Source organism: Dendroctonus ponderosae, unplaced genomic scaffold (genome assembly GCF_020466585.1).
Source record: "Dendroctonus ponderosae isolate FM_Combo_2020 unplaced genomic scaffold, Dpon_F_20191213v2 Dpon_F_20191213_1, whole genome shotgun sequence".
Taxonomy (NCBI): Eukaryota; Metazoa; Arthropoda; class Insecta; order Coleoptera; family Curculionidae; genus Dendroctonus; species Dendroctonus ponderosae.
Window position 1 is genome coordinate 57,981,622 of NW_026017110.1, and position 27,852 is coordinate 58,009,473.

A 27,852-nucleotide genomic window follows, 5' to 3' on the forward strand; every position below is an offset into this window, starting at 1 on the left:
TACTCCCATGTCCTCAAATTCCACCCTACCCTTGAAACTGAAGCACCCAGTCATCGGTTGAGTTAAGGTTTTTCAATAAATAAAACAACGTCATTTGAGCGCAATTAATATTTATATTCTTTATATACAATATATATTTTCTCAAACATATCACAACCATATTTTGACAACTTGATCAGGTACAGTTCAATTGAAACACCTGTTAATAGGCACCTGAGGTCAACAATTAAAAATCTACTAATTTATGTCTATATGTCGTGAATAGCTGGTGATGATGGGGAGGTTTGTTTTTTCGCTTTATTGAACGCTTCTATAATTGCATCTCTGAAACAGTGCAAATTAGATTTACGGAATTGATTATGAGGGATTGGAAGTTACCTAAAAATATTCCTATAAAAAATATATGCGCCAACATGTCCACAGTCCAAATACTTAACAGTGGCTCCAGGCCATATTTCGTCCAATTTTGATACCCCTCGTCTAGGAACATACCCGTCGGTTTTGGCAGTTATTGATATAACAAGAGAAGTGTCTACGGGCACCGAAAAATTCTTCAAATGCGTACATTCATCCATCATGCCTCTCATAAACCACAAAGCCTCTTTCGCTAAAGAAAAAAAAGTTCCGATCAAATCGCCGGTTTTCAAGTAAATTGAGTTACCTCGTTTCTTCATTTCAATAATATTCTTACTGGGAATAAACGGAGGTATATTTTTAATACTACTTATTCTTGAAATAATTTTTTCCTTTGCTGCACTGCTGGCTTTATCTGTAATAGCTTGACAACTCGACTCAGCAACATCGTTCATTTTTATTACATTGACTAGCTCATAAGGGGTTACGTAACTTGCTTTGAGTTCTTCAGCCAGGTCTATTCCGTATTGAACTTGAGAGTCTAAAAAAGTGAGCGCGCGTCAATTTTCAACCATTTTTTGCATTTTGCTTTTAATAACCTGTGAAGCTTTTGCTCAGATTACAGGCAAAAGGATCATCAACTATCTTACAGGCTTTCGATAATTGTTCACAGTACAACTGATCGTTCATATATTGATCTTGAAGCATGTCCCAGTTGATTGATTCACTCATTACACCCTGTAAATTGATCAAGGGAAAGTTATCGATTCGTCTTCAATAAAATCCTTTTTCTATACAGGCGCCGGCGTCCAGATGTATGTGTTAGTTTTGCGGTGCACTGTATGAATGAATTGAAGCGCATTTGCAAGTAATGCAGAAAAAAAACAAGTTTACAATAAGTGATTCATTTACCTCGGTGAAAACTGATGAAGCAGTTGACCAACTTAAACAAGGAACTAGCACTAAAGGTTTTGGCCAATTGGTTGCTGCAAGAGAAGCCATCTACGAGAAATAATACAATAAAAAGCCACAAAAAATATGCGGTGATGGAATGGGATATACAGGGTGTTCCACCGGGGGCCGAAAAAGTTGTTACAGCAAAGTCGCGAGACATATTTTATCGGAAATTTCGGCTCTGGAGGATTTTCAGTAACTTTCTGTGGGCGGTAGAACCGAGGAATTTCCGCTGGAGAAATATTTAAATGAGTCAACCAAACTTTGGAATGCCGTAAATAAGGATCATAATCCCGTTATTTTACAGAGGGTGAGGAAAATAGTAAAGAAACGCCACTCAACTAAAATTCCTCAATGCAAATTGAAATTGGAACGTTTTTCGGGTCTTTAGAGGTGGTCGAAAAACTCAGCACTCAAATAATGCTCGCGAAAGCCTAAATTTTTAGATAATATACGGGGGGTTCGGATTAAAATAACCAATTTATAGTAAAATGAAAGTATTATATTGCGTCCAGACCTAACGAGCCGAGACTGAGCCGGGCCAAAATTTCATCAAAACGAACGAAACATCAAGGGAATTTTGCCGCGGCTCATTAGGTCTGGGCCCACGATTAAAGTCCCTTAAATTTTTTCATTGGAATGTTTTTAAGTTTTTTCGAATGTGTGTTGTGTCTAAAAGCTTGGAACTTACGTGGCCTCCCATGGATATTCCAGTCACACCAAGTGGTCCAAAACCAAGCCGTTCGCACCAGTTAAGTAAAACCAGACATTCTAAAATTAGACAACCACCCATTACAAAAATATCAGATACATAATGCACACTAGACCTAATTTGGTCTTTAGGTTTTCGGAGTCCATAAAAAGGATTTTCTAAAATGATTGCTCCAATGCCAGCCTTTAATAAGGGCTTTGCCATTATATTCCTTCTTCTCCAGAAATACTGAAAATAGAAATATGTTCCTACACCATATATATTCACATTTGCCAGCCGAGAAAGATTTATTATTACGAACCAACACCTACATTTTCTTTGTTTGATATGGAGACAGAAATGGGTTAAACATCGATGAACATGAGAGAACTAAAAAATGGCCAATAAAACTAGCAAGCTTCTTAGGATGTGTTGCAGTACATTTCAAGCTATTGCAATAATCTACAATACCGTATAACTCACAATGACTTGAAGGAAATATTAATAGCAACACAGGTGAAACTCTTGAGGGTATTTTGGTGCTATATTTCATCCATTATTGAAAGAGCATATTGTCATTTTCAATATTTGTTGATCAGCATTTATCCTGAAGCTACTCTAATTCCAGTATTAGTTTTATCCACATTTTTGAAATATTGTTTGAATAGTCTAGTGGAAAATTAAAAATCTTCGTTGGATAAGTATTGAGGGAGTTTGATGACCAGGAGACTTTCTTGCTGGTACTTACATGATCCCCAGTACCAGCCAGGTGAATACACATAGGTTTATAGTCTGAGCTCCATTGCAAAGGCAAAACCATTTGGAAGAAGGCATCTTGCACTTCAGGAGAAACAAGACCTGGCAGATGCAACGCAAAGGGGCTACGAAATTTTCCTTCAACAATATGGCAGTCAGAGTATTTCTGGGACTGAAAATCCCAGGCATGACTACACAAAGTTACAGGCTTGAAGACTGGCTTACATTAATGATAGTGATAGGATAGTCTTTTGGCACAAGTTCGCAGCATGTTTCCCTATTCGACATGATTTTTCTAAAGTTAAATAGCCTAAAACCAATGTTATATAGATGTTTTGATTAATCGTAAGATGTATAAAAATAAACCAATGTTATATAGATGTTTTGATTAATCGTAAGATGTATAAAAATAAACCAATGTCAATATCACCTTTCCAGATGTGCAGGTACACCCCAGCCCTTGGTAAAAAATTTTGTCAGTAATAATTTTCGGTAGATAACATCTAAGCGACTGACCGGCATATTTTTCCCGATATTTTCAATAGAAATTATTGGTAAATCAATGAATATTTAAGATTGTATGACATTCAGAACACAGATTCAGAAGACCGTCTCGTCTTGTCCTATCGCTAGCTCTCTGCTATGGGCAAAACTGTTAATAAATGGGTGAAAACGCGGCAACACTGCATTATGGCGAATTGCCGAATGAAGCAAATAATCCGGCATCTGAATGTCGAGTCGCTAGATAATCTCAATCAAATGGCGACGTTAGAAGAGATCCTGAAAAAATGGAAGCTTTTAGAGCTAAAAGCACAATACTCAATTATGGTGCACCTTAGTGACAATTTCGCATGTAAAGTAGTATACCTAAAACACGATTTAGCCCCGGATAATCTCATCTTAATGGTATTGGGAAAGCGAATTTCAAAAGTGTGTATTACCTGGTATTAAAGTCAAATAAAAAAAAAATCATTCGCATTCAGTTCAAACCCGAACCAAGCAGGCATAATTAAAACAAATTTTTCTCAAAACGCAAAAATCCCATGTTTTACGGCGAATGTTTTTGTGACATGGTGGACCATGCGATTAAATCAACTTCCTGGACACATCTCGCGCATGCACCCTTAAACTTATAGTGCGTCATGGTACGAGGCGGTCAGGAAAAGGAGACAGGGGCGGATCCAGCTTTAAATTCAGGGGGGGGCGGTTATGTAGAAAAAATAGTCTTCTGTTGTCTATGAAATTAGAAAAAATATCGTCGTTTTGTGCAAAGGTGGCGTAAGATTATTGCAAAATTTCATGTTTTCCGACCCGTTTTGCATGTTTCTCGGAAGCAAAATGAGCAAGAACGCTCGTTTTTACATCATTCCAAAGAGAACTAAATGGCCTTTTTAGAACGTGAACCATCGATAAGGAAATGTTGCAGTTTTCGCAAAAAATGCTTGAATTCAAGAAGTTTTAGATTTGCGTGGTTTTTTTTTGAGTTGCAAAGTCCACTTGAACATGACGCTGCTTTTTTCGAAGTTTCTCAAGAACCATTCGAGTCACAGAATTCGTTTCGCCATCGTTGGATAGAGAATTGAAAAGTCGATTCAGTCGTAACAACGGAACAAAGTAATAATAGTTGTGACACTTTATTTGCACTTAATCTTGAGCGTTGATCATAAATTGACCCTGCCTTCTTTAGAGAATATCCGCTCAACATCTGGTCTTGTCTCCGATGAAAATCAATACAATGCAAATGGACATTATCTGGGCAGCATCTGGACTACAGACTGAGAGTAAGACATAAGGAATCGGTACCGGGATTCTATCGATACGATTTAATTTAATTTAATCTTTTCTTGATAAATTTGCGTCCTCAAGCAATCAGGCGATTTAAAATAGGTCCAACAGTTTTTCAAAAACTTTATTGTAGTGGATTTTAAGCACAATTTTGTGTGTCGAATCATCGACTGTTAGTTTTTAAAACAATATTTAACAGTACACGGCAATGGGCAATCTCATTTGCAATGGTAAATACCGGGCCGTTTGAACATAATTTTCAAAAGTTTGTAATACATTTTTCTGCAAATTTATGAACGATCCGCATTTTTTTTTGCACTTAAACTGCTTTAGTGTGTGTACTTTAATTGGAAATTAAAAAGAACGCGAAACTCGAACAGGCATATAGTACATGAGCACCCTTACTTAGTATTTGCAGTATCTGCAGCTTCTCCCTTGCTAATTTGTTGATTTATTGTTATCAGCGTTATAAAATAAACTGCACCAAACACAATAATATCACACTCAATAATAGATAATATAAAATTAATGGCAGTTTAATAACGCAATGTATATTTGAAAAGTTTATCAGATCTACAGATGAACCCGCACTAAGAGAAAAATGTCGAATTCAAAGTGCATATGTGCGTCCCAAGCCTCAGGCACGAAATAATCGTGGCTTTCTAATCTAGATAGTGAGAAAAGGACCTTGAACATGTCTGCTGCTATAGGTATTCTTTTTTGGAAAAAAACTATTGTCTTTTGCCTCCTGTTCAGATATCCCTTTAGAATTCATCATGGCTTCAACGCATGAGTTAATTTTTGGTGTGGTTTTTGTTGATTCTGGTTATATTCATTGATCAGTTAGTAAACGCTTGTTCCAAACTTTAATTTAAATTTTCATTGAAAGTATTAAACTACGAATTAATTATGTATAAGAAAACACGATTCTAATCTATCGGCATCCATCAACGCAAATCCGGATGAAAAGCTCTTCTCAGAAAGACTGTATGCTGATTTCAGGAATTGCATTTGTTTAAATCCTTGCGCAAACAGAGTGAATGAAATTGCGTTAATTCTCATTTAAGTTTTAACACAAACAATATTTACACGTATTGAGAAACATCGGTGCTGAAACCAAATTTTGATCGGAAATAGTTCCAACCAAATGCTGTAATATGGAGGCACGGACGAAGAAAGACCAACCAAGAGTGAAAACGACGCTATAAATAGGGCCCCCATCCAATATACATTTGACAGAGATTGTCGGAGCTTTTTGCTTCATTGATGAGATGCTCGATTTGGCCTTCTATGGACAGACACTGGGACATTGTGCGGCTTCTGGTTTTCACCTTGCCTTGCAGCCTCAGCTCGATGTTCTTAATATGTTCTAGAGCCTAAAAAAGTGTACAAAAGTCAAATCGAATTGCGGGATTCATCCAATCAAGCTCACTCACCTGCTCGTTTACTTTCTCCGAACTTTGTGCAGCGGCTGGAACGTTCCTAGGCCACGAAACCAAAGGATCGTAAACGAACGGCGTAACAATCGACATGAGTGTTGACGTGTTTGATCTTAACACTCCCAAAGTAAACTCGCTAGCCTGCCTGAAGACTCCTTCAACCCCTAAGGGGCCCATCGCCGCGATCATATTCTGCGTGAGTCTGAATGGCACCCTTTCTGGCCATTCGAACGTTTCGCCCTTATTGAAAAGACAGTTGAAATCAACGTGAACCACATCTCCACAAGTGGCGTCCAGTAGAATGTTTTCACCATGTCTGTCTCCTAATCCGAGCATGTACCCTGTTATGGAAATAACAGCGTTGGTTCTGGTGTATGCAGTTCGAGCCGTTAACCATGTCTAAAAAGTTCAAATAAATGTATTTTTATGAACGTCTATTTTCAACCATGGGTAGTTTCCATACTGGAAAAAACATCTCTTTACATCTGTGCTTGTTGTGTTTAAACAAGTATTGATAATAGAATTTTGCACACTGTTAGATGCACACTGGGAGATTATTTTTGGGATTATTTTAAAATGAAAAGTTCTAATAAACGAGGAACAGTCCAGAGCCAGTCTAAACTGTTTTTAAATCGCGGAAAAAGGGAAATAACTGAGTAGTCATCCATCGACCGGTTTTGATAGCGCGTTCTGAGAACAGTAAATTGGTATTAACGCCATGAAAATTGAAATAATTCAATTCTGATTTTTGAAAACTTACCTGGGCATCCGGAAACGTCTTTCTAAACCACTCGCCCAACACTGGCGGATGTCGTTTTACTAGGATGTTTTGAAAGACGTTACGCTTCTTTCCAATTGAATCGCGTATGCTGCAACAGACTTCTTTGATTTCTCGAGGCCGCATGCCCAATCCTGCAAAAGAAAACTGTATAGGCGAATGTTGCTTTTATGTGCCGTGAAAATCCACCTCGCTGCTTATAGATGTTCATAAGAATGTGCCTGAGACCGACCAGATCATGCACCCACTCAATCAAGCCGCACTCTTCATTCAGAGGGGCGACTGAGTAGAGCCGGATGTTCAACCTGCGCTGTCTGGCCTCGGCGTCCCTCAGAAGCAGATGGTTTACAATGTCGTTGAATTCCATCAACCTAAAGTCTTTGCGTAAATCGTCCTTGGGTTTCAACATGAAAGTGTAGCTAAAAGAAGAGAATAATTGAAGCCTTTGAGGTGCTAAGAGAGGAGGCTGACCTTTTGCCGTTGGATCCTTTAAGGCTGATCTTCCTGGGGCGCTGCAAGCTCTGCAATATGCTAATGTTGTCGTCAATCCCCACTATATGAACGTAGTGGTTCGGAAACGGGTTGTGATGACTTTGCGCGTTTTTAATATCAGGATTTGGCAGGATCAGCTTGCGAAATTTGTGCGTGGGCATCATGATCTCACTGAAGTCTTTGTTCAACAGTCTGTAAAGATATTTTGCATGAATATAAGGAAAACCCATCAAAATCTCAGTATTTCCTAGATACTTTCTGAAAACTTCGTAGAATTAAGGTTGTTTACCTGGTTTTTTTTTAGCATTTTTTGGAGCTTCTTGAAAGGCTTTTAAGACAGCTTCATAATAATAATGTTCCATTAAAAAAAAAAAATTAGTTAGTAATCTTTATGAATTACTCGACCTCCTTGTTATGGAAGAATCCTGAACTATAAACTTTGTATCAAAATTATCATTATTTGTGCGACACCAATCTGTACAAATCAAAATTTTCCAAAAAAATGCTGAAAAGTCAACCTCCCCATACCTGGGCAGTGATCGAACCAGTAAATTAACAGATGCGTTATGTACATCACTAGAAATCTCCTTGTTGCACAATTCAATCAACTTCTCAGTTAAACTGGAAAAATCGCGGATTATGCGAGAAATGGGCTGCATTTTCAGCAGCGGATCGTTTAAAATCTCCGCACATCTCTTGGCTCTGATCGGATAACTGGACTGGAAATTGAAATAAATTGCCGTAATACATCTAGATCATCTAGTTCCCTAAATCTTGCCCACCTTAATGACTGAACTGATCATCCACAAACACTGCTGCGGATAATGAAGCATCAGATTAACAATGATACTTTTCAGCTGAACGTAAACCTCCTTTTGCGGATGAGCGATCCTGGAGATAATTTGCGAAAACGATGTGAGAAACACAAATGCCGGCAATTTGTTCAAGAAGCTATCGATGATTTTGGTCATTTTTACCAGCACCAGTCGTCGCTCCTCTTTGGGCGCGCTGCTGGCTACATTGGAAAGCCGCGTGCCGCAATCGAACCAGATGGACAACAGTCTGGGCATCGATTGGTAGATGTAAGTGGTGCCAAAATACAGCGACTTTCCAAAGTTGTGCACTATATGCAGTTGAAGCTCGTTGGCTTTGCTGTCTTTTTCCTCATTATTGTAGTTCTGAAAGATGCGGTCCTGGTACTGGGCCAAACAAACCTAAAAACCCATGATCATTTTAGCATGCGAAGCTCATTGCGGTGGTTTGGCTTACCAAGCTCTTCTCCCACTCTTTGCACACCTCCACAGCATCTTTGTACTGTTGAAGGTTGGTCTCGACGTCCACGCTGCATATGTCTTTATTGTACGACGCAATAAGCAATCTGGCTTCAGCGCACAGTTTCCTGCAAATAAACTTGATAAAAGCCGAAGCCAATTATCGTTTGGCAAAAACCGTTACTTTTGTTCCACACTCAAATTGGCAATCGCCTGCAGAGCTTCCTCGTTGCTGCTTCCATCGGGAATGTAGCAGTGCAGCCCCCGCTTGAGGGTATTAAGAGCCTCCTCGTGCTCCTCTCTCAACCAATGCAGTTTCGCTTTTTCAATGAACAGTTTGGGCGGATTGTACTTTTCCGCGTCCAGGACATATGTGTATGCCTGCTGGTGCATCTGAAATTCGGAGACAAAGTTGCACAATGAACAGCTGGCTCTAAGAAAGCTGATTTAGACAGTACATGTAAAAATCCTAGACAAAGCTTACCCCAGCCCTTCTGGCAACATTAACGCTCTTAAGCCAAGTCTCGCCTAGCAAGTTCTCCAAATGGGGCACAGCCTGGGGCGCCTTTCGCTCCGCAATATCCCTGGCCAAGTTCAATGCCACTCGCCTTAGGCAGAGAAGCGGTTCCACAACGCGAACGCTCTCCTGAACTACTTTGATCCGCAACTGCCACTCGTTTGCCAGTTTTTGCACGATGGATTCCGCATAGTTGCGATCGTTTGGCTTCAGAAACAGGTCGACCAGCTTTTGCTCCAGTTGCTCCAGCTCGTTGAGGCAGTGCAGATGCGCTATGTAGCTGTAGCCGTGATGGTAAGCCCCTTCTTCTAAGCTAGCAGCCCCGAACGAATCAACTTGCTGCTTTTTTATCGATTCTAGCACCCGCTTGAATTCGTCTCTTTCTTCTGGAAATGTGAGAATAACTTGGAGTTTTACAGAGTGTTTATGACAAAATTTTTACCGTTTTTGATGCAAAGCAGGCTTTTGCCCACCTGGACTCCCCAGCCCTTGCAGTTGTCAACATCGGGGTTCGCAAGTAAACGGTCCAGGTTCTCGTAAGTTCCCAATCGCCACAAGGCTTCAGCCTGCATATCTAGCAACATGTTGCCGAATTCTGGCTGAAGACCCAGAGCACCTTCAGCGCAGTAGAGAGCGGTATTCACTTTGTCCAGATCCAGATAGCATTGTATCAGGTTCTAATTAAAAACAAATTATTTCACATTTTGCTTCGTTTTAGTACTCTAGCCACTACTAATTTTGGACTTACCTGAACATGCTGTAACTTGAGAGGGCGCGGCATGTGCTCGTAGATTGCAGCTGCATCATTTAACTTCCCGGAAACTTTCAAGGAGAGCAATTTCTGCTCCAACGAAGGTTCGCTTTGCTGTAGGGGCTCGACCCCTAGGACCCCGTCAGGCTCGTCTAGCTGGGCGTAAATCTACGTAAGTTAAATTCGCATTAGAAAATTGTTGCAAGAGAATTGATGACAACTCGAAAAACACCTCGCCAAGAAACTGAAGATTGGGCAGCACTTGATCGGGGCTCTCAGTAATGTAATCCTCCAAGTACATCAAGGCTCTCGAATACTCGCCGCACTTGTAATTGCACTTGGCTACTTGCAGTTTGCAGAACTTCGCCAAGAATCTGCAACAAGCAAGTCTATAGAAAATCACTCTGCAACTAGGCTGCGGTATTGCCTTTTAACGCTTTGGTAGTTCCGATCAGTTTCAGCGCTCAGGCCATTGAGCCACTGCCACTCCCTCAACCATCGATCCAGAAAGTCCAGTAAAATGAACACGACTTTGGCGCATTTGATTTGCTTTTCACTGTCGCCAGTTAATTCTCGAGCTATCGGTGTTTGTCCAGGTACCGGCAACGGTCTGTTCTAAAAGCCCATGCAGACTCCTCGGTGTTATCAGTAAGAATACAACTCAGTCCACTTACGCTCAGTATTTTTTCATCCACGTCCCTCAGCTTGTTGAAACCGTTGAGAATGAACTCGAATTCCACATAGCATTTCTCCTCGTTGCTGTTGACGCTATCTACGAGCGAATGCAGTACAATATAGGGCAAGAAGTGCATGAGCACGCGCTGATCCAGCTTCATGCTGGGGAAACAGCTCTGGAGTAGCGATCTTTTCTCTGGAGATAAAGTGCTTATCAAACTGGATGTCCAGCTGGAAAACGCAGTAAACGTGGTGAAAAACTCGTCTGTTACTCATGCACTAATAAGTAATCGAGTAATGATTACGCTTTTTTATATGTATATGTATAAGTAACCAGAAATCGATAAATTTCCTTACTTGTATAGCCAAGCTTGAAAGCTTGAGCCATCCCCGCTGCCATAGACTGGGCATGGATACCCAACGAATTTCTCCACGCAAATATACTTGGAGGAGAGAAGAGGAGTCATCACTTCCCGATGGGCCTCAGGGAACCGAGTCCACATATCATTGCGAGCACTGTCGGGATTTGGGGATATCTCATAGGTCTTTAGAATCTCCTGGATGGCTAGCGCTACTCTGTCTGTATTCTGCCAGTAAGGTTCTTTTTTCAGGAGTGTTCATTGCAAAGATACACGTACTTACCCGGGCGTTTTTATCAGTTTGGAATGATTTAATCAGCTCGTTAATGGCACTTTCTATAAACGCATCGTCGCTGATGAAGAAGTTGAACGACTGGCTATCTTGGGCACACCTGCAGAAGACAGAGCTGTTGCCAAAAGAGGATTTTTTCAAGAAACGTTTCCTTACCGTCTGGGCAGGTGGCTAGGCTCGATGGCGCCTAGTTCCCCAAAAATATCCCCACAGGCCAGTTTCAAGGCAACTTCCTTTGTCCTGCACGCCAACGTCAGATAATCGATCAGCTCCACTATAGTGCTATCAATCCCATTATAGCCCAGAACCATTTGGTCCAGCTCCTCCCGGTTCTGCTCCAGGCAACTCTTCAGTTGCCTCAAACTCTGGACGCGTACTTCCAAACTATCGTGCTTCAAGTACTTCAAGTAGCGCTGGATCTTCGCCTTTAGAGCGAGTTTTTCAGTGGTCTTCACATGCTTTCTGATTACTATCGAAATATTGGGCGACAGAAAATGATTGTTTACAAAAAACAGATCTGCAATGTAGTCCCGAAGGGTGGCTTCGTTTTCCAGAATAAGATACCGAAAGATCTTGTTAACGTCGTTGGGGCACTTTTCGATCAAGGGGAGCATGGAGGCGAAAATCGTCGCCAAATGGGGCCCTAAGTAGTCAGGCTCACAGCTGCGGATGAAAGCCTCCCATACAATACATGTGAGCGCCGGATGTTTTAGATAATGGGTGGCTTGCAGCATGGCAAGAATCTTAAACCGCAACGGCATTATTCTGTTGGGTCCTAGAAACTTCAGCAAGTCAGCCAAACTGAGGAGCATTTTCTCCTTCTTAGAATACTCGGAGGTGAGTTCTAGGTTGAAATAGAGCAAGAAGGCTAGAAAATAGGGCTCCAGGTAGTCCTCGATAGATTTGCCTTGGCTCAGATTGTCTTCAGCTAGTAGCAGTTGGAATGTTGTGAGCACTTTTTGGCGTTTTTCGTGGAAATTCAACAACAATTCATTCAAAAGAACCTGAAACACCAACAGAGTGGATTTTGGAGACTGATTAGATGAAAACCGACCTTAAAATTGAGTTTTCTCAGTTTGGGACCACTCAGCTTTGTTGTCGCTTCCAAATAATTGAGACACTTTTTCGAATCAGCCCTGTCGACGTCTCCTAGAAACAGGTAGAGGAAAATATGCCCGTAATTGGTGATTAGCATGTCGGAAACATCCACGCTTATAATACTGGCCATTTCTTCGATCAACTTGCGAACGTTGTTGTTCTTCACTGTCTTCGCCACAAGAAATGGCAGCAATTTATTCACCTCTTTGGCAACGAAGTCTTTAACTCCATCGAATCCTACAAGGCAAAAATTTTGTTAAATACCTTTCAAAAACGGGTAGAAAACTTTACCAAGCATTGCAGACACTTTCACTAAAGACTCCTGTAAGGAAGCCTTGATGATATACTGATTGCTGTAACAAAGATGCACTATGACTTCACACAGGGTATCAGAATGGTGCTTGTAGACAAGCAGATGGCCCGCTGAGTCGTTCTTGGAGAGTCCGACGCACCGATTGACGGCAATGAAGCTTTGAAAAGACGTTGGTACCATCACGAAGTAAAGCAGGATTTTCATGCATTGCAGTTTGATTGATTCGTGTTCTATGCGGCTAATTTCGCTGATTGTGTCTAGTAAAGTGTCTTGCAGCTCGAACTCGGAGAATTGAAGCGACCTTTTCGATAGCCTGAGCAGCACTGAGAACATCATCTCTAGAACTTTATCTTTAATCTCCTTGCTAATTGCAGGATTGCCCTAAAAAATTAGGAACGCTTTTCAAATGAATCTACCACTAGATGACTAAGGATGGTTCATTATGGCATTTTTTTGGAGTAGGTATTTGCTTCAAAAGTAACATTTTAATAGGGCAACAGTGTGGTGAAGTTAAACTATGTAAAATAAATAAAGTAAAATTTTACCAGCCCATTTGCAATAATTCGGCGCACATCTTTGCCCAAAACCTTCCTCACTTCCACCGAGGAATCGCCGACTTTTTCAATCCAGATCTTCGTCACATCGACAGTAAAGAACTTCGGCACATGTTGCGCCAAACTGGGCATACACTGGATGGCCCTTTTCTTCAAATCTTCACTGGGGTTGATCAGGTAATTGATCACTGTTTTCAAAAGCGTGACTGCAACGGATGAAATATCCGCCCCATTTCTGGAAAACTTTATTCTATACACGCCCGTTCTCGAAGCAGCGTTTTTCGAATCAGTGGCGCATTCTTGGCAAATAATCTGGATGGAATCGTTAGTCACTACTTTAACAAAATCGCTCAAAGAGCAGCAAAGAAGCAGAGGAATTATTTTGGCTACAGTTTGTTGAACGCTGTTGTGCTTTGTCGGGAGCAGAGGCAGAAGAATGTTCTTCACGATATCATCTTTGGCGGAGAACACATTGAGTAGAACAGGAATACTCTCTAAAACCTACACAAAATATTAAGTACAAACAACAACTACATGGAAGGCACTTCTCTACCTGAGACAAAACCTGTGTGTCTTCAGAGTTCCTCAAGTTCTTCAGCACGTTCAAGTGCACAGCCTCTATCTGCTCCATATGGCTGTCATTCAAATTCTTCACCAATCCACTTGAAAGGATGTCGAAGAATGCGGTAGTATTAGCCAATACATCCACATTAGAAATATGTTTATTGCCCCGAATAAAATCATACAGGCAATTGATATCGGCCTTTAGCTTGGATCGTTCCTCAATAGGGCCCTGATAATTATTGGGCAGAGCCCCTGTAGCATATCCAGGCCCAGGTAAGATCCGACAGGAAATTAAATGGAAAAATATGTCCAGATTCTTGCACTCAGTCACTCCTAGATGTTTGACCAAAAATTCCAGCACCTTCAAGGGCTTGATGAGACGGTGGCAGGAAATGCTGTGCTTTGCAATGTTCGAGAGCACTTTGGGCAAAATAACGCTTCCACTGAAGAAATTCACAATGTATTCGTTGCTGTTGTAATGGCTGTATATCCGAAATTTCAATCGTGCCAAACTGGCGCAAATATCAACGAAAAACTCCAAGCGGCTTTGCATTTGGCATATGGATGGAGAACATTGCAAGGAAAGCCAGGAGGAATTAAGAGCAAAACAGATCTGTTTCCAAGTTTCACTAATTTCCATTACTTCCACTACTGTGGCATGAGAATGCGATGTCATGTAGCTGCAGGTTTCTTTGAAGATTTGCGGTTCTAGCAAGGAAAATATCACAGAATCATTTCGAGTTATCACAGTGGAAATATTCGCCATTGCCAGGCTGGCCATGCTGGAAACAGTCTGGGAAAAATACTTGGCACTTGCTATTTGGATCTCCTTTCCTGGGGTGAGCTCTGCAGGCCCAGGGCGACTTTCCAGAGATAATTTTATTAAAAAGCTGGCTATTCTAGCATCATTTTGGTGAATGTCTGCTTTCAGGGAGCGGCATTCTTCCAGGTATCGAAACAACAGGTCTTCGAAGGCATCCTTATCAACTTTGGATTTATTTCCATTCCCGTAGAAGTCGTAGACATACTGCTCGAATAAGGAAAAGAACGCTTTAAAAAGCTGGACTATTTGCAGGTCTAGGACTTTGATGTTGTAGTTCAACCTTCCCAGGAGATCTATAAACACCGCAATTACGTCCAAGTTCCAATGCTCATTGCGTAGAAGAAACAGTATATTGTCCAGCGCGGTAACAGTTGCCTGATCGAGACAGTTAAAAGTGAAACTTTCTATTAAAACATATTTAACAATTTTCAATAACTTTTTAATCAATTGAAGGCACGTTTTCTCACTAGTCAGTTCAATAGTGGCACTTTTCAGATTCAGGCTCTTACTCAATTCCTCATTGCGCTTGGGCTCAAACACATCAATCCTCCGGGGTTTTGAGCAGTCTTTCAAGTAGCCACATAGAATATTCAAGGCTCGGCAATACTCATCGGCCAAATAGGCATAAACATGCAGTTGAGTTCTGGACAGTTGGTTTATAATGCTTAGTTGAGCGTCCACAATAATCTCGTTGTTATCGCGACTGAGTAAATAGAAAAACTGCCCCAAGAGCCACGTAGTAAAAGTCTGGTACTTATCCACAATCGCTTGGTACTCTTGGAAGCTAAGGTCTGCTTCTTTGTTGTAAATAAACGTTCTGGAAAACTGCTCTGACATTGCCATGTTAGCCAGAGTCTGGATGGAGTTCTTGTCGGTGGCCCCAGTCTTTAGTAGCGTGTCCACCAGCTCGTCCACCATTTTCCAGGTGGGAAACACATCTTGGAGCACTGGAGACTCCATGACATTCAAGAAATAAGGTCTAAGAATTGTTAGTAGTAAAAGGAACTAAACACTACTCAGGTATGACAATGAAACTTAGAAACTACACTCTCGCGGCGTGTTAGACCGGAGTTAATTCTCAGGGCAGTTTGTGTTGTTTGTTTACATTTTCAAACCCGCCACATGCAACGAACCTCTGAAAGAAGAGAAGTGTCAAAGATAGCAAAGAAGAATAATCTCACTGAAACCCTGAACAGACTCCGTGCCGTTGCCAAATTGTAATTATATTTAGGTTTTCAAGCAACGTCGATAAAAAACTCGCGTTGAACAAAGTTGTCAATAATGTCAACCAGTCTAACGTCAGTGTCAATTTAATTGATATCACACATTGGGTTTGCTGTCATTTGTTATGATAATGAAAATATCCTGAGATAAGATTAATTAAGTTATTCTTACATCTGGTACTACATCAGTTTACACCGCTAACATGTCTGGGTTTGATGAAAATCCCTTTGGCGACCCCACGATAGACAACCCGTTTGCTGTAAGTATATTTATTGTCAACATGTTCTGTTTATGTAGCTTGTCTGCTTAGCATATAAGATATTCTTTGAAAATCTGGCCTTTGTGCTGCACTTCTAATTGAAAATAATAATAACAATACGCATAATATATAGACAAATTTTTGAGTACGTGGACGAATGGCAGCGGTTTGTGTTTCACTGTAATACCTGATAAAATAGGTACATTTGTTTCGATTATTTCAGGACCCCTCAGTTCAGCAGGTTGCAAGAAATACCAACGCACAGATTAGGGTTGACGATTATAACCCCTTTGATAATCAAACAGGATCAGCACAGATACCAGTAAGTTATCCAATGTGTCATGAAATTATCTAGTCTATGTAGTGCTTAGGCAGGCTTATCTGTCTTATACCTTCTTGATAGTACATTGGCTATTTTTATCTCAATTTGACTGTTATTAAGATTGTTTTGCTTAAAAAATAAGTCCATATTTTCTTTTCAGTATGCTGCGACAGTACCCTCAAACAGTGGGCCGGCAATCATGCAGCCCACTGAAGAACCACCAGCTTATACCAAAAGTGCACAGCAAATAGTCCAACAACCAAAGCCTGCTATTAATACGGATGAACTTCAGGTAAATATCATTAATACGTTTCCATGGACATTTATTAAGTGGTGTAGCTTATTTGATCTTTGACCAATGATCAATTGATTAAATGAGTACATCTAACATCAAGTACATGCACTGATTTAACTTAATTTTCAATTGATTTTCTGCTCTATTGAGAATAAGAAAAACCATTCAATGCAGGCATACCGCCGAGGTATCCGAGAAACTTCCAAAATCTTTTGAATTTTTTAATACATAAATGAAAAAATAAGCCTCTCGAATTCCTCGGATTACACCCTGCATAAAAAAGAAAATCGCATCAGTACATGTTAGTTAGTTAATAAATTATTCGAAAAAATCTGTATAGAGGCGACAAGAAGAACTGGAAAGAAAAGAACAAGAACTGACAAGAAGGGAAGAGGAAATGCGACAGTCCTCATACAATGTTCGACGTAATAATTGGCCACCTCTTCCAGAACAGTGCTGTTTTCAGCCATGCTTCTACCAAGATATTCAAGTTGATATACCGTTAGAATTTCAGAAAATTGTGCGCCACTTGTATTACCTCTGGATTTGTAAGTAAATTTGGACTATTATTCGTTGATTTCTCTCAGGAATATCTTTATTTTGAGCTACAAAAGTTTGGGTTTTAAGTTGGAATGCATGGAAGTTATTTTTCCATTGCATACCAATCATTTCTGATAAGCAATTTCAATACGTCGTATTATATCTACATACAGTGATAATCAGTGCCGATTCGTGTTGAAAATTTTCCTCAGTAATTACATTCCGTGTTGAACAAAATCTACGATAAAGACAAAGCACTGACTGGAAAATACATGCAATTTTACACTACTTTTTTCAATTCGCACATTTTTATACTTTTCAAACTGAATTAAGCAGCGCATTGGCAATTTCAGCATCATTATGCCAATCTAATTCAAAATAGTTTTTTTCTAAATCGATTTATTCAGATAACCGCGGTTTTGAAATTCAATGGAGCTTTTAAAGGCGCCTTTATGTTTAAATTTAAAGTTTTCAGGTGATCTTTTGAAAATGCGTTGTCACATGCTTAATTTTGCCTTATACTCATACATTATACATTTGCATTGTTTATCATCTCAGCAGCGGTTCGTCAGGCTTGTTTTTTTGAATACATTTTTATTTTCTTTTAATGGGCCCAAAGGTTTTGTGTGAATATTGCGGCATTTGATGGAACTATACATAATTTTTTTTTTATTTTTAGTCCATGGTGTTGTAATGATAGCTAACATCTTTGGAGGAATTCTGCTTGAGAATATGACTATTGTTGGTGTAGGCATTCTTTACACGCTCCTATTTACCCCGTTTTCTTATCTCTGCTGGTTTAGACCAGCCTACAAAGCGTTCCGCTCCGACTCCTCTTTTAATTTCATGGTCTTTTTCTTCATTTTCTTTTTCCAATTTGTTGTAACAACTGTACATGCTATTGGAATCTCCGGGACTGGAACCATGTAAGTATTTGTATTCGGTGAATACCTATGTGAATTTTCAATATTGGTGATTTTAGAGGTATTTTTACTGCCATATTAACATTTCAAAAGACGCCCTGGAGCATTTTTACTGGAATCATCGCGATAATAATAGCTTTAGCTTTCGCGTTTGCTGCCGCAGCGGATCTCTTCATGATCAGCAAAGTAAGTTAATGAATTTGCTTGGTTTGTTTTTACTTTTATGCGTTCGTTTTGCGTTCAATTATTATAGATCCATAGAATGTATCGAAGTACTGGTGCCAGTATGGTAAAGGCCAGGCAGGAATTCACGGACGTTGTCTTACGAAACCAGCACGTTAGAAGTGCTGCCAGTAACGTAGCTGCTGCTGCAGTACAGTCACAGTTTTCGCAAAATAATACCAATAATACTACTAATAATAGATACTAAGTAGAAAAATATCTTTGAAATTTGCTAGTTTATTCAGTATTTTAATATATTTTTTGCAAAGTTACACGTGACAACACTAAATTTGTTTGAATTTATTTTTCATTTATAATCCTTATTATTTATTATTAATTAAGTTTTTTCGGCCTGATTAGTTTACGAGAATGTGATCAGATCTAGAATGCTAAATTTGTACTAGCTCTACACTACATCGACTCGTAGGTTGTACATACATTATGTTTAATCTACTCCTATTTATATCATTATAGTGTTACTTGTGTTAGTTTATCCATTTTAATCTGCGATACTAATTACCTATATGCCTTTGGAACTATTCGATTTGGTGTTCTGTACTTAAGGTCATTCCCTTTGGTGATCAAATCTGCGACTATAACATTAACTATTTTTTATATTTAATATTTTGATTTAAAATTTAGTAGATGTGTGAATTCATTACATTGTTATGTTTATTTCCAAAATAAAGTTCCACTACATTAACATTGGTTTGATTTTGAACAATTCCTGAATCCACCTAATTGCAAATTGCGCCGTTGTCTTTGGATTTTGGCTGAAACTTAATTCGCCAGAAAAGCGCATTCGTTCTTTCTTCAGTTGTCTGTTGAACGGGATTATTTTTTTGGCATTGGTTTTTTCTTGCTGGATATTAAGGAGTTGATTTGAAAGTTTCCCCCCACTGTGCGTTTAATATTTTCTGTTTATTGCGCAAAAAGTTCATAGGGAAAGCTGATTTATTATAATTTTATTCCATTGGTTCCAGTCACTGGAACCATGTAAGTATGTGTTTACTATTATGTCGAGTTGTTTAGCTTTACTGGAAAACCATCTTCAGGTGCGTTTGCTTTGCTGAATGTTTTTGAACAATTGCGCGACTTAGGGGACTTTAACGGGTTTTCAATAGATGCGCTTTTAATAAAAATACTACTAGACACTTAGACATCAGAAAAATAATTCATCTATACTAAGTACTTTACTTTCATTCACATTGAGCTCAGATTTAGGTCTCGACTGTAGGCGCTTTTTCTTGAAATTGTTTCATTCAAAGTAGCCCAACAGTAGCGCTGTTGGTTGGTTTTTAATTTGACCATACTGTAGTATTGTTACTTTATCGTGATGTTAATGCGGCCCCTTTTAGTGTGTCAGTGTAACTAATTTAATTAATCTAAGTATTATCGTTATCATTGGACGCTTTGAACATTGATGTTCCGATTCGTATATTAATCTAGAACTTGCAGGTAATCATATGATAATTGAATTATATCGATATGTAGGTACAGTAATTTCGGTGAAAAATACTTTTTTGAGCATATCTAAGTAACCTTAGTTCCTATGTCACACTTGGTCTTATCTCACAATTATCTCCCCAATCTCATGTTGACTCAGATCAAATACAAAGCGCTAAGGTACCTATAACGTCGGTAATAAAGTAGTATCATAATAATTACTGGGCTGAAAATATGTGAATCTATAAAGTGGGTTTTAACACCTGGATATAGGCCGGGATATTTAAAAATGTGCAATTTTTACAATGTATTATTAAGAAAATTTCCGTTTAACTTATAAAATGGTTGTACACCTGATCAGTTATAAAAGGATGTTGTGGGTGCTGTGGCTGCTTCCTCTGGTATACAGTTACTCCATATTAAATCAGTGTCCAGAAATGTGCCTTTGTGACTATGAGACTACCAGTTGCCAGAACAGCGGTCTTACAGAATTACCCAGCTATATTGATATGAACGTAAGTTTCAGATTTATCATTTACTAATCACGCACTTATTGAACATTTAAGGGCATATAAATAACTAAGCAGATAATTATAGACCTTATCAAATTTCCAAGTCATACATGTTTTCTTTGCAGCTGCGATTGTTTCTGGCTCTAAATCGAGCTGTATATAATTTGAGAATACTTCCAAATTAGCAAAATACGCCTCAGAACTATGTGTTGGTCGATGTTAATCGAATAATAATTTACATTGTTTAATCAGGAAGTAATAGGGGAAAAGTTCACATTTCGGTGATTAGTTGGGAAAATTAGCTGGTTTGCTAATGAATCGACAATGGTCTTAAAAGCGCGCAAATGGAAAAGGTATAAAACTGTACTTCCCAGTCTGGGATGAGTAAATTTCCCATTAAAATAAGTATTTTTTAATATCAACAACGTTGAAGAGCAAGGATGACTCAATTTCTGATTTGCCTCATGGCTATCAACTTATTTAATTTGAATTCATTCAGGGAATTAGAATAGAAACTGAATCACTGAGTTCAAATACTCAAAAGTTTATTAAAAAATCGCTATTTCAGTTACAGCAATATACATACAGCGTGTCTCAGAAATAGGCCCCGTACATTCAGGGGTAAATAGACCTTGCTCAAATATGAGAAAAATCCGAATATACATGCACCTATCCGGAAAAGCTTTGTCTTATAAATCAACAGAGTCGTCAAACTTTACAAAAGTATAAATTTCTGCAAAACTAAAAAATTTTGAAGAAAAAAAAATTCTCATTTCTGTCGTACGACTAACCGTTTTCCGGTAAAAAAAAATTGATGTTAAAATTTCACATTATGAACCAATAGTAAATCAATAAACTAAACAAAATTACTTACATTTATAACAGTCTTAAATGTATTTATAATTGTTGTTGAAAATTATTGCTTTTGCCACCAATACACTTCTCAGCCCTACAGCAGCGCCAATGAAGTATTTTGCAGCTTGACCCTAGATTCTCAGCTTGAAAATGTTTTTTTACCCGAAAACGGTTGGTCTTACGACAGAAATAAAAGAGTGCATTTTTCTTAAGAATTGAAGTCGATTTAGATGTATTTTTTATGCTTTGGAAAATCAGTGGCGTCCGAATTTTAGTAAGTAAAGATTGACGTCTTCCATTTCGAACTCCCTTGTTTGCCCCTAAATTTATGGGTATTTCTGGGACCCTGTATAATGCAGTGGCGGATCCAGCTTTCAAGTCAGAGGGGGGTCATGTAGTATAAATTCAATCTTTTGATGTCTATGAAATTAGAAAAACAATATGTGCAAAGAAATTCAGGCAGTTTTGATCCCGAAAGTGAAATTTGAATATCAGACACATAGATGCAAGATTATGCCAAAATTTCATGTTTTTCGTCCCGTTTTTGCTCATTTCGCCTCCGAGAAATTTTAGCATAATATTGCACCTAAATCCTGATATTCAAATTTCGCTTTCTGGGTCAAAACTGCCTGAATTTCTTCGCACATGTTGTTGAACAAACAAGAACCCTCATTTTTACATCATTGAAGAGAGAACTAAATTACCTTTTTAGAAGGGGAACTATCGATAAGGAAATTTTGGCAGTTTTTCCAAAAAACTCTAGAATTAAAGAAGTTGCGTGTTTTTTTTCTGAGTTGCAAAATCGACTCAAACACGACGCTGTATTTTTCGAAGTTTCTCTAGCCCCATTTGAGCCACAGAATTCGTTTTGACAAAACCTAGGGGAAATTTAATCAGAAGTCCAAGCCTGAGTTTTTGAACTATCAGATCTTAAATCTGTTAGAAAATGTATATTTTTTCTAAATCTGCGGAATTAATTAGATTTTATTCAGAATTTCAGGGGCTTATCCAGCGAGACGCATGTTAGTTTTTCCGGAAAAAACATCACTCTGTCTAGTTCTATTTGGCTATTAAACTGATTTAAATCGGCTAAATGCTTTAGCCTTTAGCTCTCCATTCTAGTTTGGCGCTTTATCGCACTTTCGACTTACTTTCTCGTGCTAAATAGAACGTTCCTGAAACGTAATTTCACTACGTTATTCTACCAAATGCAATGTTTCAAGCACGTTTCGTTAGCAAACTTCCATGCTTAGTTGAAATTAATATCGAAATATATCGCTAATCCAGCGCAAAGGTAATTAGAACACCGATGAGCCATCATGCAAATGTTTGCCGAAAACGCAGCGTTAAAGGATGTGGTTAATAATAAAATGATGATGTACAATATCCGTTACTTTTAATGAAACTGCTTTTTTATTATTTATGTAATGCATGTGGGGATCAGACGCGCCTAATATTGACAATTCATAGTAATTAATATATATATAAATATATGCTTTTATGTTGCTGCTATATGATTAGATAAATAGAAGGACTTTCGAATGACTAGATCCGATGGATAACATTTTATTTATGGCGTTAAATAACAGTTTTGTTGAACGGCAAAAATGGTGCATACTTTTCTCAAAATTATGATTAAACATTAAAAATTATTATATTTTAAGACATTTCTGGAAAGTGTCGTTCGAACCCCACTAGCTATTTGACTGATTGTGCAAATATCGAAAGAGTTAAACTTCCGCAGTCAGTTCCTCAAATTGGTGGTTAGTTTTCGGGCTTTTAGACCGAGCTGGAAAAGCATTTTAAAAGTATTTAGCTTGAAACCATTCAAGCTCTAGCGTCCAATTACTTCCGTCTTCAAAAAAGCGAATTGAGGATGCAAGCTACTCGTGCTAGCGAAACTTTCGCTCTGGAAGAAGTTCTTTTCCACAACAGCCTAAAAGCCCGACAAATAGAAGAAAACTGCTCTTAATCAACTGAATTTTAAGTATTTTACAAAATGTATTATTGAATTGAAAGCTTCGCGCAGAACTCCCGTAACAGAGTGTTAATAACATTGGCACTGCGGTACTGCTTATTATAATTTCAAACTTTCTCGTTTCTTGATTTTTAAATTATACCTACGTACTTGCTCCTATAGGTTACTTGCGTTGGTCTCACACCTGGCAAACCTAATTGCATTATTTCTGTATGAAATAACGAAACATTCAATGAAAGTATCATGCAGGCAACCAAGCACCAATATGGTAATTTCATCGGTGAAAGAAAGAAATTTTGAAATTTTTCGCAAAAACGTTGATTTTGATCATTTATAGGCGACTGCCCATAACTCTCATCTAACTGATCTAAATGATCAGCTACGGGAAAGTAAGGTGTGTTAGCATTGAATGGGTATTTTCATTTTTCGTAGGCAATATATCGGCAAAAGCGATTACCGACCAGGTAATCGCAGTCGGTAACCTTAATGGTTTTCGGAGAAAAACTGGAGGAATTTATTTTCGTTATCCTGTAATTTTTGGCTTAAAAAACATCCAGATCGTCAGTATTTTTAAGTGAAAGTCTACAAAATAGAACGTTTTTGAGTAGAAAGTAAAGCAAAAAAAAATCAGTCAAAACTAAAAAACCACATTTTTTTAACAAACTCCACAGTCTTCAGGGGTATGGAGGAATTTATTTTCGTTTTTGTCCCGAATTGATTTTTTTCGCGTAAAAGTCCTCCAGATCGTCAGTATTTTTAAGTGAACCTCTGCAAAATAGAGCGTTTTTGAGTCGAAAGTGAAGCAAAAAACAATTCAGTCAAAACTAAAAAAACACATTTTTTTTAACAAACTCTACAGTCTTCAGGGGTATGGAGGAATTTATTTTCGTTTTGGTCCCGGATTCGACGTTGAAAAAAGTTTTTCTCAAATTTTTACAAAGCTATAAATTTATCTTGAATTTTTTCGCGTAAAAGTCTTTCAGATCGTCAGTATTTTTAAGGGAAACTCTACAAAATAGAGCGTTTTTGAGTCGAAAGTGAAGCAAAAATCAATTAAGTGAAAACTAAAAAACCAGAATTTTTTAAACAAACTCTTACAGTCTTCACAGGTATGGAGGTGCCGAGATTTCCAAATAATCTGTTATAAACTTTCGCTGATTCTGTTAATTTTTTGATAGAAAATTATTTGATTTGGGATCCAAATTCGAATCTGGAAGCGACGAAGGATTCGAAATTTATTTCATAATTTTTCGTAGAAAATACTTAAGATTGTCAGAATTTTTAAATAAAACTTGAAAGAGAAACTTGGCTAAAACTAAAAAATTCAAAAAATATTAACAAAGCCCTTAAAATAAATCTAAAAACAAGTAAAAAAAAAGCCATCAACATTTTCTCAGCGACGGAACTGAGTTACCCAGGCCTACTTCACTCAAGGTTGCTTTTCCCAAAATATTAATCTACAGGATGCAACAGACTATTGATTCGTTGTTTTACGAAAATTACTAAACCCTTAATAAGGCAGAACTGGGAAGAAATATTTTGAAAGCTCAGAAAAAACTGAGCTTTTACTAGAGCGTTCTTCAAACTCGCTAATTGAAGATCAGAGTAGGACGCACGAATACTAGGCGTAGGAACATGAAACATTTTGTATATCTTCAAACTGTTGAAAATATCTGAACTGATGTAAGATCCTAGTAAGAACAGTCTTAAATTAACTGGGTTTCATCCAAAACTATTAGTGTAAGTAAGAGATAGAAGTTAAGTTTGGTCGCCCCGAAGTTGGCCAGTTATATGACAAAATCATGCTCCCAGTGCGTCAAAAATCTGCTAATTTGGCGAAATTTCCGGCCTTGTTGTCCGACTGCTTTTGTAACTTAGCTATTTTGTTCCAGGTAAGCAGCTTGGACTTATCCTACAATGAGTTTGAAGCATTTCCCACTGGTATGAGCAATTTCGTCCAGTTAAAGTACCTGAACATGTCGCATAACAAAATAGCCACTATGAAGTTCGTGGATCTTCAAGGCTTAGGCCAGGTGGAGATGATTGACTTTGCGTTCAACTTATTCCATGATTGGAAAGATATACAGTCCAGTGCTTTTCTGCCAATGAAGAAGCTGCGGTTTCTGGATTTATCTAATAACCCGCTAAGAAGCATTCCTAGATATTCAAATCATTTGCATATTCAATCGTTGGAAGTACTCCGATTGACCAATTGTTCAATGAAGGTTATTCCTGTAGATGTTTTCAATCGATTGAGCAACTTGAAGGAGTTGTACCTATCAGACAATCCAATATCCAGCATTAATGACTCGTTCAAACTGAAGAACTTGAAGCTGATGGATTTAAGTAGCACCCGTCTGAGCTATTTAGATGAGAATGCGTTTTTCTCAACGACCAGTTTAGAAACGCTAATTTTAAATGAAAACATTCACCTGAGGCGACTTGCATGCCATTCGTCTAGCGTTTTATATATCGATCTCTCCAATAGTATGCTGGAGCAAGTGCCGAGCGGATACATGAATCGATTATTCCGATTGGATCTATCAGGAAATTTTTTGAAGAAGATCGTGGGAAGAAGCTTTGCAAACTCTAGCAGCTTGCAGTTCCTGAATCTATCAAGCAATGCAATCTCCTTTCTACACGAACAAGCGTTTGAGGAGCTGAACCAAGTAAGTTGGAGTATCAATCGTTTGCTGCTTGTTGTTTCACTGGGTCCTTTCAGATAATTTCCATCGATTTGTCCTACAACAAAATATATCAGATAGGAGAAAGACTGTTCAGCAGTAACCCCTCATTGATCTACTTGAATCTATCCCATAACTACATCAAAAGTTTGGACAACATCAGCAGCAATTCGCTTGAAATGCTTACGGCCAGCTTCTGTGAAATAAAATATATCAACACATACAGCTTGATCTTGATGCCCAATTTAGTGACTCTAATACTAGCGCGAAACCTCATCACGAGGCTTCCAGATAGAATGATTGCAACGAAACTTGGAAAGCTGGATGTAAGTTTCTGTCGCCTGAACACTTTGAACAATCAAACGTTTGCGGAAATGATCCAACTGAGGGAGTTGAATTTGGCCAGCAATGCTCTCACAACGATTGATCCTTCATTTTTCCCAAGAACTCTGCAGACTGTTATTACCGATAATCCTTGGAGGTGCAGTTGCGACCAGCTCAAGCATATGTTTGAGTGGATGCTCACTTACAGTGCAAATGATTTAGACGATTTGATTTGCAACTCGCCAGAGAAAGTCGAAGGTATATTTGTTTAACTATTTTATTTCGTATGCAATGGAAAATATTTACAGGGAAAACTTGGGAGCAGGCATGCGAATCCGAATGGTATCCTCATCAAATCACCAGAGACACCATGTGGTACTATTCTCTGGGGATCGTTATTTCTATGGTGTTGGCTCTTTTCGCTCTTTTGGTGCTGAAGAAGATAAGAAGTCTTCAAGATCAGCGTGTTCGGATTGAGGAGGAGACCAGGAGGACTGAGGAGCGGGAAGCTCTACGCCGAATGCAGGAGCGTCAAAGGGAAATGCAAGACGACGAGGATAGAAATGCTCCAGACCCAAGGGAACTGCAAGGGCCCCCGTCTTACAATGAGGCTCTTTTACTACCCAGATTAGATGCTTCGCATTTAAGTTTGGCGGGGAGTGCGCACAGTTTCGGCTCTAGAGGAAGCCTTAGAGGCAGCAACGGGGACATTACCAAGAAGAATCGTATACGGCGAAAGCGCAGGCGGAGGAAGTCTGAAGAAGAAAGAAGGGCGTCACGAATTACTGTAGATTCTGATTCTTCAGATCAGTATCAATCCATGGACAGTCTACCGTCTAGCAGAAGAAAACCAGGGCACGCTCCACCATTAGAAAGTGATTTTTAGAATGCTCATTAATCATTCAGCATTAAGCAAATATGTTTGTTATGAGGATAGGGGGCCTTTTGTAGTTACTAATGCTGTTTATTTAGTTTATTATTATACGTTTCCGCAAGTTGTATATTTCGTTTTGTAATGTATTATAGCTAACTGTGATTATAAATGAATGGTTTTTCAGCCTATAGCTGTATGTAATGGTTTTAAGATTCATTCGTTCATAAGTGCGTATGATAGATTTTGTATGCTAACCATGTAACGTTTTATAAAAAGTCAGCCCTTAAGCAGCTGTTGGTTCATTCACTCAAATTGCCTGCACAGGCTGCTTCAGTGATAAACGCTAAACTGAATAGATTTTTCCTTTGGCACTGATTCAAGACATTTCTATAACCCACAACCAACCCGTGTTAATAAAAACTTCTATTTCACGTTTTTCCCAGTATTAAATTATTTGTTTCACTTGATGGGTGCCGCCGATAATAAGCAGAAGATTTATTTGCTTTGGTACAATTAACTGAGTCATTTTGTAATTGTAGGCGTTTTAAAATTAAACAGATCAATTAGCCCCTATCTATTTTAAGGGCGGATCTAGGGGGGGGTCATGGGGGTCATGACCCCCCCCCCTATTCAATTCTCTATCCAACGATGCCAAAACGAATTCTCTGGCTCGAATGGTTCTTGAGAAACTTCTAAAAAAGCAGCGTCATGTTCAAGTGGATTTTGCAACTCAAAAGAAACCACGAAAATCTAAAACTTCTTGAATTCAAGCATTTTTTGAGAAAACTGCCAACATTTCCTTATCGATGGTTCACTTGCTAAAAAGTGCTCATTTTGCCTCCGAGAAATGAGCAAAAACGGGACGGAAAACATTAAATTTTGGCATAATCTTGCACCTAAGTGTCTGATATTCAAATTTCGCTTTCTG

At 38.7% G+C, this 27,852-nt stretch overlaps 4 protein-coding genes across 6 annotated transcripts; 2 read left to right on the top strand and 2 right to left on the bottom strand.

Moving 5' to 3' along the window:
- Positions 1 to 93: 93 nt before the first annotated feature.
- On the bottom strand, positions 94 to 3,408 carry LOC109538011 (protein ABHD18). Of its 3 annotated transcripts, XM_019905044.2 has the most exons (9): positions 3,186 to 3,407; positions 2,981 to 3,065; positions 2,748 to 2,927; positions 2,000 to 2,248; positions 1,267 to 1,356; positions 954 to 1,092; positions 662 to 895; positions 379 to 607; positions 94 to 324 (listed from the first exon to the last, which is right to left on the bottom strand). In XM_019905044.2, the coding sequence occupies exons 1-9, from the start codon at positions 3,275 to 3,277 to the stop codon at positions 249 to 251; spliced, it is 1,374 nt and encodes a 457-aa protein (XP_019760603.2). In that variant the 5' UTR covers positions 3,278 to 3,407; the 3' UTR covers positions 94 to 248. The 3 variants fall into 3 exon arrangements, with proteins under 3 accessions (XP_019760603.2, XP_048517389.1, XP_048517390.1); XM_048661432.1 differs by lacking the exon at positions 1,267 to 1,356 and having other exon boundaries at positions 3,186 to 3,408; XM_048661433.1 differs by lacking the exon at positions 2,000 to 2,248.
- A 1,971-nt stretch (positions 3,409 to 5,379) lies between these two features.
- On the bottom strand, positions 5,380 to 15,721 carry LOC109537938 (serine/threonine-protein kinase ATR). The gene is made up of 22 exons (XM_019904926.2): positions 13,633 to 15,721; positions 13,071 to 13,580; positions 12,504 to 12,906; positions 12,169 to 12,449; positions 11,271 to 12,118; positions 11,106 to 11,214; positions 10,821 to 11,050; positions 10,463 to 10,694; positions 10,216 to 10,403; positions 10,021 to 10,162; positions 9,786 to 9,956; positions 9,480 to 9,714; positions 9,005 to 9,423; positions 8,705 to 8,913; positions 8,519 to 8,648; positions 8,032 to 8,463; positions 7,778 to 7,968; positions 7,229 to 7,441; positions 6,947 to 7,176; positions 6,740 to 6,891; positions 5,977 to 6,378; positions 5,380 to 5,916 (listed from the first exon to the last, which is right to left on the bottom strand). Exons 1-22 carry the CDS (start codon positions 15,424 to 15,426, stop codon positions 5,743 to 5,745), a joined length of 7,695 nt encoding a protein of 2,564 aa, XP_019760485.2. The 5' UTR covers positions 15,427 to 15,721; the 3' UTR covers positions 5,380 to 5,742.
- Positions 15,722 to 15,750: 29 nt separating this feature from the next.
- On the top strand, positions 15,751 to 18,954 carry LOC109537939 (secretory carrier-associated membrane protein 1). Its single transcript, XM_019904927.2, has 7 exons — positions 15,751 to 15,949; positions 16,173 to 16,271; positions 16,432 to 16,563; positions 16,907 to 17,114; positions 17,786 to 18,032; positions 18,089 to 18,215; positions 18,283 to 18,954. Exons 1-7 carry the CDS (start codon positions 15,893 to 15,895, stop codon positions 18,457 to 18,459), a joined length of 1,047 nt encoding a protein of 348 aa, XP_019760486.1. The 5' UTR covers positions 15,751 to 15,892; the 3' UTR covers positions 18,460 to 18,954.
- An 809-nt stretch (positions 18,955 to 19,763) lies between these two features.
- On the top strand, positions 19,764 to 27,299 carry LOC109538005 (leucine-rich repeat-containing G-protein coupled receptor 5). The gene is made up of 4 exons (XM_019905036.2): positions 19,764 to 20,212; positions 24,935 to 25,711; positions 25,765 to 26,308; positions 26,359 to 27,299. The coding sequence occupies exons 1-4, from the start codon at positions 20,039 to 20,041 to the stop codon at positions 26,934 to 26,936; spliced, it is 2,073 nt and encodes a 690-aa protein (XP_019760595.1). The 5' UTR covers positions 19,764 to 20,038; the 3' UTR covers positions 26,937 to 27,299.
- Positions 27,300 to 27,852: the final 553 nt, after the last annotated feature.

What these genes read in the sequence shown, in the direction of transcription:
- LOC109538011 (XM_019905044.2), bottom strand. Translation starts at nt 3,277, where the DNA reads ATGCCGGTCAGTCGCTTAGATGTTATCTACCGAAAATTATTACTGACA. An exon ending in GTACCTGCACATCTGGAAAG is followed by an intron (nt 3,066 to 3,185) that starts GTGATATTGACA and finishes CATTGGTTTTAG; the next exon opens with GCTATTTAACTTTAGAAAAA. An exon ending in CTTCATCAGTTTTCACCGAG is followed by an intron (nt 1,093 to 1,266) that starts GTAAATGAATCA and finishes ATCAATTTACAG; the next exon opens with GGTGTAATGAGTGAATCAAT.
- LOC109538005 (XM_019905036.2), top strand. Translation starts at nt 20,039, where the DNA reads ATGGTTGTACACCTGATCAGTTATAAAAGGATGTTGTGGGTGCTGTGG. An exon ending in CGTTTGAGGAGCTGAACCAA is followed by an intron (nt 25,712 to 25,764) that starts GTAAGTTGGAGT and finishes GGGTCCTTTCAG; the next exon opens with ATAATTTCCATCGATTTGTC. An exon ending in CTCGCCAGAGAAAGTCGAAG is followed by an intron (nt 26,309 to 26,358) that starts GTATATTTGTTT and finishes AAATATTTACAG; the next exon opens with GGAAAACTTGGGAGCAGGCA.
- LOC109537939 (XM_019904927.2), top strand. Translation starts at nt 15,893, where the DNA reads ATGTCTGGGTTTGATGAAAATCCCTTTGGCGACCCCACGATAGACAAC. An exon ending in ATCTCCGGGACTGGAACCAT is followed by an intron (nt 18,033 to 18,088) that starts GTAAGTATTTGT and finishes TGGTGATTTTAG; the next exon opens with AGGTATTTTTACTGCCATAT. An exon ending in ATCTCTTCATGATCAGCAAA is followed by an intron (nt 18,216 to 18,282) that starts GTAAGTTAATGA and finishes CAATTATTATAG; the next exon opens with ATCCATAGAATGTATCGAAG.
- LOC109537938 (XM_019904926.2), bottom strand. Translation starts at nt 15,426, where the DNA reads ATGGAGTCTCCAGTGCTCCAAGATGTGTTTCCCACCTGGAAAATGGTG. An exon ending in ATCTTCAGTTTCTTGGCGAG is followed by an intron (nt 9,957 to 10,020) that starts GTGTTTTTCGAG and finishes TAACTTACGTAG; the next exon opens with ATTTACGCCCAGCTAGACGA. An exon ending in TCAAGTTACAGCATGTTCAG is followed by an intron (nt 9,715 to 9,785) that starts GTAAGTCCAAAA and finishes GTTTTTAATTAG; the next exon opens with AACCTGATACAATGCTATCT.